This window comes from Pinus tabuliformis, chromosome 2_1 (assembly GCF_031772625.1).
Source record: "Pinus tabuliformis cultivar Carrire ecotype Pingquan chromosome 2_1, CPIR1, whole genome shotgun sequence".
Classification (NCBI taxonomy): Eukaryota; Viridiplantae; Streptophyta; class Pinopsida; order Pinales; family Pinaceae; genus Pinus; species Pinus tabuliformis.
The window spans coordinates 929,705,301-929,716,322 of NC_142299.1; the positions used below are offsets into that span (position 1 = coordinate 929,705,301).

General features: G+C 32.1%; 1 protein-coding gene across 1 annotated transcript; it reads right to left on the reverse strand.

Annotated features, from left to right (window-relative positions):
* Nucleotides 1-8,455: 8,455 nt before the first annotated feature.
* Nucleotides 8,456-10,595, reverse strand: LOC149203694 (disease resistance protein UNI-like). Its single transcript, XM_089400233.1, has 2 exons — nt 9,489-10,595; nt 8,456-8,790 (listed from the first exon to the last, which is right to left on the reverse strand). The coding sequence occupies exons 1-2, from the start codon at nt 9,898-9,900 to the stop codon at nt 8,750-8,752; spliced, it is 453 nt and encodes a 150-aa protein (XP_089256359.1). The 5' UTR covers nt 9,901-10,595; the 3' UTR covers nt 8,456-8,749.
* Nucleotides 10,596-11,022: the final 427 nt, after the last annotated feature.

Consider the following 11,022-nt stretch of genomic DNA (forward strand, 5'->3'; position numbering starts at 1 on the left):
TTGTTCTTCCCTCCCATATATATTTGGAACTAATATACATCCTAATATATTAATTATGTCATAGGTGTGGCCTATATTGGAATTGGGTTTGAGGAATTTTGATTTTCAAATAAATAAGTGGACAAGATTTGATTTCAAGAGAATATTCTTCGTCTAATACATCATCCAACACATCATATGAAAAAAATTGAATGGGTTTTTAGTTCCAAATGAAAGAATAACATATTTAATTTAAATATTTATTGTATCACCACTTGTTACATTGGAATCAAATGGTTGGCTTTAGTTATTAGTGAGTCACAACAACAATAGAGGCAATCCATACCACTTCTTTACTACATATTTAAAAAAGACACCATGAACAAATCATTCAAGAAATTCGCAAACTTTAGCACCTGGCTTTAACCAACTTCCACTCTTGACACTCTTACTTGGCTCATGATTATACATTTATATTTACGTATCTCATAAAGAGTTGATTATTGAAATTGAAATTTTATTTAAATTTATGTTAGTATTAAAATTTTAAATTAAAGATTAAGAACATGTGCCTTCTTTTATGTAAATTCAATAGATGATGTGAGTATATTTCTAAATATTTTAAGTATTAAAATATTAAATAAACAATATATTTCAATTTTTTTAAATGCTTTGACCACTAAAATATTATGTTTAAATATTTTTTATGTTGTACAACAATCTAATTTTTTATATAATACATATTTAAAATGTAAGATTTCAAATGTGAATCGTATATTCACTCGAGGGAAAATGACAAATTTTCATGGAAATCTTATACAAAATTTTCCAAAATATTAATGTTCCAGCTAGCTCGGCTTCATGATCCAATTGAAATTGTTTAGGTTTTATTTTTCTAGGTAGCTTTAGGTTATGATTACTTCAGGATTTTAAAGATATTATATTTTATTATTTTAGATTTATAAAAAAGAATTAGGTTAAATAAAATTAACATATTAAGTCACTTTGTATGAACTTTTTTGTATTAACGATTCTTTTGCTGACACTTATGGTGTATATCAACCACATTTATTGATGTGGTTATGCTAGTATATATTATAATATAACACATTTTATATTATATTAAAGTTAATATTATATCAATCCAAAATTAATAAATTTAATATTAATTTTTTAATGTTAATATAGATTTCATAATTTAATAATAATAATAACAATAATTTTTAAAAAATTTAATAAGGTTTCTACATGACATGATAACAAAAATTATAATAATATTTGGAATTTTAATGTGATAAAAACTTTAGTGGAAAGTAAATTTATGATCTATTCAAGTTGAAGGTACATGATAAGATATATTTTGATCCCGAATAAACATCCTTACACATTGCCCCCATACTGGCACAATTTGCATCTCGGCACAATAACATAAAAAATTTCTAATGTTGTTCATAACCTAGATCTAGTGGAATTTTCTTTTTAGTAAAATAATATCATAACAACTTGATTAAATTATCGATGAATTAAATTTTAGATCTTTATTGATTCTAAAATCTAAAATCATGGGATCCATAAAAAAAATTAGATCATTATTGATTCTAAAATCTTAAATTACGATATCCATAAAAAAAATATATATATATCAAGCCCCTTCCTAAACACATAAATGGCTCTTGATCGAGCTATTTGAAATTAAAACAAATTTGCAACGCCATTTTGTACCTTAGCAGACTTGGGGAAAAGTTTGTTCTTAAGTGACATAGTTAATCATGTTGGATTCATGAAGGAATCATCTATCCAATGGCATATGAATTTGACATTTTCGAATTCATATGATATTTTTCATCTAATTTCTTTTAAATATAATGCTTGAAATGTTTTTGGACTCTTTTACAGAAACTAAATAAAAAATAAATAACATAAAATATACACAACGAAATTAAAAAAAAAATACCACTATTTTCATTTACAAATCCTCTTCAAAAATAATACTCTTGGTTTTTCAATTTATTTAAATAGTTGAAAAAAACCTTACACAAATAATTGAAATATTACTTTGCCACTTCGAAAAATAATGAAGTATATAGTTTTGCATTAAAAAAAAATATGAAACAATTTGTTATCTCTCTCTAGATCATGTTCATATATATATATATATGTGTGTGTGTGTGTGTGTGTATCCCTGTGTGTGTGTCTATATATATATATATATATATATATATATATATTACATATTTTAGACTAAGTTATACTATGTGAAAACACACATAGCTCTTAAAATGTGTAAAAATTTGCAAGGACAAACATTTCATTCAATGGAAAATTGACATATTATACAAGTTACTTTTTTTTTTTTGCAAAAAATATCACAAGGACAACAACATAATTTTCCACAAATTTTCCTTTTACTCTGAATCAAAATTCATTCACAATACTTGGATGAATTTTGAGGGCTTCAATTAGTTAAAAGAGTAAAATTTTGAAATTTCATCGTTGCATTTGGCCCAAAAGTATAATCCATCTTCATGCATTTACGTTCATACACTTCGAGAATGAGGAGATTTTTGTATATAGTTAACAAAAATTTAGATGTATGGTGGTGCTCTTGTTGCTGGTGCGATAAACCATGACAACAACAGTAAAAGAAATAATGGCAATGACATCTATGCAGCGATAAAATAGATAGTCATTTAGTGGAGATTTGAATAAAACCCATAACAATTAATAACACACTTCGAAATTAAAAATCCATAAATATTAAGATCTGATGTGTGTACTTTTATGATACTTACAATGATACTTAGTAGTATATAATTTATTTTTTTATTTTTAAATAAATTTTATTCCTAACAAATTGTATTTATAAGTCTATAAAATTAGTCATTTTTAATATAAAAAAAGAAATTCAAATTTAAAACATTTCAAAATATATTTTTAATTTGCAAAATATTCAATTTAATATTTGTGTTTTTTCAAAACTTTAATAAACTTTAAAGAATCTATTTAAATTTTTTAAAACTAATTGAAAATCAAATTAATTTACTAAAAATAATTACACTATAATTGGCTTAAAATACAATAAACTAAAAATTACATATTTAATAAAATTTTAAACATTCTTATAATAAATATTTGATTTACATTTAATTTAACACAATTCTTTTGATTTTCGAGGAAAAAAATAATCATAACTTTACATAAACATAAACATGATTAAATAAAATTTACTTTCAACAATAACCAATGCCATAATGAGATGATCACCTTTGAGTTTCACTTTAAAGTTTTACAATTTAAATGACAAATTAGATATGGGAAGTGAGGGAAGTAAAAGTACCTTGATCTGAATGTGGATCCAAATAAATTAAAGATTACATATTTAAAAAAACTTAAACAAGAAAACTTAATAATAATTTTTTTTTATGAAATTCAATTTAAGACAATTTTATTTTATTTTTGAAAAATAACATAATTATAACAACTCTACATAAACATGATTAAATAAAACTTACATCGCGGCTTTCAATTTCACTTTCAAGTTTTACCCTGTAAAACCCCAAATAAATCAGGAACGGTACGTGAAGATGGTAGGAATGAAGAGTTTCATAGTTGAAACTAATGGTTTGCAAAAAGATTTCCTAGGTATCCTTTAACTAATTTTCACATATGTAATGTTCTTGGGAATTTTTCTAGGTTTTTAAGCAATTAGGGTTTTTATAAAAAAAAATGTGTAACACTAATTAATAAATTTCTCAATTTTTCAATGTTGTTTTATAAACCAATTAATTTTATTTAATCATCCATCAATTAAACACAACTAATTTCAATAATCTAATTTAGAAAGGACTAGTCTAACCAACTTGCAAAATTGCCCTGAAAATTATGGAAATTCCTGTAAGATTTTGATAAAATTTGGTTTGTAAATTTTTGTTACAGCTGTCAAATTTCAAGTTTTTGGATTCCCTAGAGGTTTTTTATGGCGCTGAATCCATTTCCACTATCAAAAACATGATTCAAACAAATGCTACTGTGACTTTTTTTGCAAATTTTTTTGCCAAATTCCAGCCACTTTTCACTGTTCGGGCAAATCCTCCATCTCGGTAGACAATGCCATTAAAAAATTCAGCAGAACTAGCGTAATTCAACCGTCCAACGAATTCCAGATTTGCTCTCACAATACTTCGCAGAAATTCAATTGTATAAATTATATAATACCCAAATTGTATGAAATACAAGCATGAAGAACACTGACTGCTACAGGAGCAATGGAATTGAAGCATAACAAAGTTGTCTTGATGGATGGAGGTAGTCTCGAGTCTGAGTTGTAAGGGTCTTGGTCATCTCATCTTGAATCTACTAAAGGAAGAATTTGTGACTGGAGGTAGTCTGGAGTCTTGTAAGAGTCTTGGTTGTCTCATCGTGAATCTACTAAAGGAATAATTTTTCACTGGGTTTTCCCTTGGAAGGGGGGTTTTGCCCTAGCAGCGTGGCTACATCTTGTGTTCTCATCTATTTGTTGTTTGGCACTAATCTTGATGATAAGAAAATATAATTAAAAGATCTAATTCAATAGTATAAATTATATAAAACCCAAATTATATGAAATACAAGCATGAAGAAAACTCACTGCTACAGGAGCAATAGAATTGAAGGATGACAAAGTTGCCTTGATGGATGGGGGTAGTCTCGAGTCTGAGTTGTAAGGGTCTTGGTCGTCCCATCTTGAATCTACCAAAGGAAGAATTTGTAACTGGGTTTTCCCTTGGAAGAGGGTTTTGTTGTTTGTCATTAATCTTGATGATACAAAAATATAATTAAAAGATCTAATACTAATAATGAAAACATCACAAGTTAATATCATAATAAAGGAAATCGTTTAGCTGCTAACTCTTTGGATTTCCAACACCAGGCACACTCCGACATCAACAATTATGGCTCAAATGTCCCTAGGCATGAACCCTGAAGTTTGTCCAGCAATGTCCTTCAATACAAGGTTAATCTTATCATTGTCAGAACCAGTGGTCATACTGTGAACAGAATCGTAAAGCAATCTGTCGCCTTGTGTTTCTGTAGGGGCTCCCATACTTATCTTATGACTGAAGTGATGCCTATTAAAGGATATGTTGCCCTCAGTACTATCAGTTGTTGCAGATAGGAATATTAGACCTTGAGAAAAAGGAATTCCTTCAGAAATAGGATGGCTTGAATTCATGACAAGTGTTTGTAGCACAGAATCGGAAAGTACATGAGGCAATGCTTCTTGATGAATTCACTGTTCATCCAAATCTGGAATTTTATTCTTTGGGAATGGTCTGCTGACGAGCAGATTGCTCCTCGAGATGAGACACCTTCTCATGAGGCAAAGTCTGCTGATAAAATCATTGTAATTTTGCACATTTGGATCATTGTGCTCTTGATCAAGATCTAAAGCATTGTGAGCTTGTCGCATCTGTGCATGAAGCTGACCTTCCCCAGAAGAGGTTACAGATGTTCCATAATCTATCACACGGTGGCCCTCTGGTGAATTAACTATACACTATGACTGACAATCAACCTACGAGCCTTTATCAGGGAGAATGTGGATAGAAGCTTCGTTACTTTAGGTTGCTGGGCATGAACTGGCAGAGTAGAGGATGGTGGTGGAACAGTAGGTGGCTTGGTTACCAAAAAAGCAGTAGATATAGGTGGATTTGAAAAGTGTGGTATCATACATGGCAGATTTGCAGCGCCTTCACACCATCTTTTACTGCCTCTTCCTTGGCACGTTGAGTTGCAGCCTCTTTTGCCTTCAAGGAGCGAATTATTTTCATAGCTTTCATCATAATTTCCTTCCCTTTCTTAGCCTCAAAAACGAAATCTTCCAGGGTATCAACGGTTACAATCTGGCTGGGGCGGAAAGTCCGACTGCAAAAATGTGACTCATGTTGAACAAAACCTTCCAGGGTATCAACATTTACGATCCCACTGCTGTTGGAAGCCTGACGGCAAGAAAGTGAACCATTTTCAATACTGATAAATGAGAATCCGGTATCTAACTCCACATTCAGGGTATTGTCATTTTTGAGCCCACTTGAGCCAACGAAGTCTGGAGTTCTCTCAATGAGAAGAAGACTGTCCATACTTTGTTTATAGAGAGGGACTCAGTTGTATTAAGAGATTTGATTGGCCCCTCGACAACTGAAAAGTTCAGTTGACACTCATTTGTCCTTACTACCGTTTCCTCTGTGCATTGATTTGCTTCTTCATAATTGCTAAGATTTGTGACATCACTACACGGACATTGTTCTATTGGAGTATCTGAATCAACTGTACCGCTAGCTACATAACTTATTGCCAGCCAGTTAACCTCAATACTTTTTGAATTGCTGCCACATTTTTTAACATTGACATCTTCAAGGATGTTACCATCCTCAAACGGCATTAAATATTTTTCACTACAAGATAGGTGATCATCTATAACTCCATCCTTATCATCCAAATGAAAACTGAATCCCTTATTTCCAATTCTAGTTTGAGACTGGCTAAAGTTAAACTGACACGAGGAACTAGAGGTTTGGTTGTTTTCATCACAGGATTGCTTAGCTTTCTGGTCCTCGTGGACATTTGTCTGCTTGTATAGCCATAACTATGCTTTTGCCTTTGCTTCAGTTTTTCTTTTACTTTCATTTTCAAGCTTGGTTTTATGATCAGTATAACTTGACTTGTTTTTCTTGTCATTATTCCAGAAGTCATTCCATTTTATTTTCTTAAGATGCTGCAACATTTTGTTGAATTCTTCTAATCTTCTGATATTTTCTGCTTGCTGCTCTTCTAGCCTCTAGCAAGACTCTGCTTGCTGCTCCCAAAACTCGGCATACTTTTTCCCAAAAATTGTTTGTGATGGTTCCATTTTCAAATACCATCCAAGCTGGCAGGATTTCTGCTCCGATAGCACTATAATTTTCTTGGGTAATTTTTCTAGGATTTCTAAGCAATTAGGGCTTCTATCGAAATTTCCCTTTTTTCGTCCACAATAATTAATCCCAATAAAATCCCCAATGTTGTTCTTTGAACCAATCAATGCTATTTAATCATTCATTAATTAAACACAACCAATTTCAATCATCCAGTGAAATGGTAGTGGGCCCCAATCCAATTCGGAAGTTCAGCAAAACCAGACTAATTCAACAGTCCAGCTAATTCCGAATTCGCTCTCACAATACTTTGCAGAAATTCAATAATATAAATGATATATAATACCCAAATTATATGAAATCTCGTCTATCTACAGTTAACTACACAGATAGAAACCTATCTGACATCCTGAATTTGACTCAAAATTATCATCTATTCTGACGCTTATACAGAGACCAAATTCAAAAAATCTGCCTCGTCACTATTTTTGTGGATACTCGAGTCACCTTTGGCTCCTATGTCACCCGATATCTATTCGAGCTACAATCGAACATAGAATGCTTCGACTTTAGTATGCTAACTGCGTTGGATGATGCACAGACAGTTCGTTGTGTTGACTCGTTTTCCAGCTGTGTGTTCAATGCCAAACAGATTTCGGAATGCCTGAACTTGCGTCAGTAGTTTAGCATAGGTGCTTCGCTTCCTTTCAAAAAAGTCAGCGATATACTTCAGACCTCTGTCTACTCCTTTGAACCAGCGTCATAATAGTCCAACACAGGTGCTACACTTCTTTTCAGATAGGGCACTAGAGTGGAACTTGCCCTCCTTCCAGATGATATTTATATCAGAGAAAAGAGACTCGCATACCTTACATACCCGAACAAGAAATCAAGATCTCGCATGGTTTCCCAGTTTTGGCTAGAACCATTATCATATTAATACAATTTAAAATGAATAATTTATTAAACTAATGATTTTGCTAGAACCATTATCACTTATCAAAAACATTTGTGCTAATATATATAAAATCAATCAAACAACTAATCAAATATGCCATAGTATTTGTAATAAATCTATTGCCAATTATATTGTCTTCGTTTCAAAATATTTGTATTTATTCAATAGTACATAAACCAGTATAGCTCTATTTTCAATTATCAAATCCATTTGTGTTAATATAAAATCAATAAAACAACTAATCAAACATGTTATCGTGTTTATCAACATGTTTATCCCTTCTAAATATGAATATGAAAAAAAAAAAATTTTGCATTTTTTAATGTAAAATTTGAAAAAAATTGCATCCATGATAAATCCTAATAAATTTATATTAAATCCTAATAAATTGTATTAGTTTTCTAGATAAACAATTTGTGTATTTTCATTATTTAAATTATATCTTAATTACTATATAAATATATTACCTTGAATTATAAAATAAGCTCATCAACTCAATAATGATCTCTTGAAATACATGTGCAAATCCTAATAAATTTGTAATAGTTTTCTCTAGATAAACCATTTGTATTTTTTCCTTACTTAAATTATATTTTAATTACTATATAAAATACATTACCCCTGAATTATAAAATAAGCTCATCAACTCAATAAGGATCTCTTGAAATGCATGTGCAAATACCTTTCAGTTGAAACTGAATAACGATGTCTTGAAATACATTTGCAAAGCACTGAATAACCATGTCTTGAAATGCTTATAGATCCGAAGATCAAAGTATGCAAGCTTTCTAAATTCACTAATCCAGTTAGACAATCGTAACTAATCCAGCTAGGCAGTAGTTCCACACCACACTGTGAAACTTGCTTAAAGTAATGAAAAATGTCATACCAAAAAAAAATTATCATACACAAAAGCCAGTCACATAGATATTCCAGATATTTCATTGCTTGCATATCTTGCTGAAAGTAATGAAGATTCTCATAATACAAAAGCCAGCTACAGATTTCTCATCTTTGACCAATTTCCTACAGATTTCTCATCTTTGACCAATTTCCTATAACACCCAGATTCTCATATACAAAAGCCAGTCACAAATTTTCCATCTTTGACCAATTTCCTATAACGCCCATTTTTGACCAATTTCCCATAACCCATATTCCATATCTTTCATCACTTCTTTCTAGATCTTTCATCGTTTGCATATAAGCCCTAAATTATATTCCAGATCTTTCATCGCTTGCATATTCTACCAAAAATAATGGTGACTTTCATACACAAAAGCCAGCCACAGATTTTTCATCTTTGACCAATTTCTCATAACTCATCTTTGACCAATTTTCCATAACCCCTTATGAACCTTGGCTTATGTCGAGGGCCCTCAAACGTTTGAGTTCACTTATCCTCTCCAAAAGGCACAGTAATTCATAGCAACTGCAAAGCTTGAGGGATTAAAGCTCTTTTAGGTCTCCAAAGCTCTCAGTCAATTCATAGATGACCAAAGATTCTAGCTAGAGGCAGGCAAGATGTTTCAGATATCTTATACAAGGCGACAAAGAATCTATCTCAGTCTTATTGAGATCGAGATCAAGATCTCTATGACATTTTCACAACAGATTCAGCTAGCTTAGAAAAATATGCAAAATATACATAACCATACCTTCTGCAATCCAGATATTTATAATCTTTTCACAGTGAATTACTCTGTTTGCTGGAAAAGATGCAAAATATACCAAACAAGTCTTCAAATAATCTTGCAAACCATTGCAACTCCATTTCAGACTCTGCAACAGTTGTTCCTCAATTTCATCGTGCAGACCATAAACCGTGTCATCTATGTTGTGTGTCTGATGTAAAGCATGCTCCCACTCATCTTGGTAAGTATAGTTTCTCACTAGGGCAGTTACTGCATTTATAGTAAGTGCCAAACCCTTGCACTCCCTTTCGATTTTACTGGCAGAGTTTCCTATTTCAGCTCGAAAACTGCCATTTGGAAATGCTCGGCAACAATACAGCTGCCAACCCTCCTCTACTGATAGCGGTTCCACTCTTGTTATCTCATCAGCTTCCATACTTGTACACACTTCTTTAACCCTAGAAGTCAAAACGATTTTAGAAGCTCTGTCATTCAATGACACTCCCTAGGGTTTGCAGTTCAAGACTCTTCCACATATCATCCATAAGAAAAAACGCGTATCCCTTGAATATTTGTGTTGCTAGCAATCACTAGGAATAGATCTTAAACTTTCTATGGCCTCGCCCCCTCACCCAGGCAAGCCTTCAGTACACTTTTAGGGTTCATACAGTATACTTTTAGGGTTCATTTGAACTAGACCGAGCTCCAAATTTCTATCATTCACGAGGTTTTTCAGACGCTCAACTTCAACTTCCGAGTGCTTAAAGATGGGGTAAAGAAATTACCAGTTTCACCTCTAGAACAACGCTTTTCAAATGGCTGGTGAAAACATTCATGCAGTCTGAGCCCCATTACCCGAGCAGCACGCCATTCTGGTCGCCAGAAGAGAGAGACAGCCCAAGGTCTTCCAACACGTTCGAGATTTTATCATCCCACCGCCAACGCACTAGTAAGATTAGGGTTTGTCTAGTCCTCAAATTGGTACCAGAAGAGAGAGCGAGCCCAAGGTCTTTCCACACGTTCTAGATTTTACCTTCCCAACGCCAAACCACTAGCAAAATTAGGGTTTGTCTTCCTCGAATTGGTCTGAATGCCTGCACGAGGGAGTGGCCCCCATGAGTATTTCTGGTCCATTTGTACTCAACGACTCTCAAGCATCTTAACTTTATGTGGTATGTAAAAGTATTATTTTATGTTTTTCTGTTCTGGTTCATTTAGGTAAGGGAGCTACACTAGACTTTTACTTAGGTGCGTGTAAAAGTATTAATTTATTTTGTGGTTTTGGTTCAGGTTCATTTAGTGCTCAACAACTCTAACCAGAAACTGATTAAAAACTGCATTAGCTATGTAATGTAAGGTTGCATAAAAGTTGTAGAATGAAGATTCAAATGAAAAATAATGTATAGTTGTAAAGTCATTCGAAGGATAGATTTATCAGTCTTTGCCATGGTATCATAGTTATAATTTGGTTAGGTTTTCAAGATTTTGTAATTTTGTAAGCACTTTGTTGCAAGAATACTAGTGTAGATTTATTTTAACATGGATCTATTAAGAGTGG

Bases quoted from the DNA above. Each gene is read 5' to 3' on its own strand.
- LOC149203694 (XM_089400233.1), bottom strand. From the start codon at position 9,900: ATGGAAGCTGATGAGATAACAAGAGTGGAACCGCTATCAGTAGAGGAG. The intron at 8,791-9,488 runs GTATGGTTATGT...CATTACTTTCAG, and splicing joins AAATATCTGGATTGCAGAAG to CAAGATATGCAAGCAATGAA.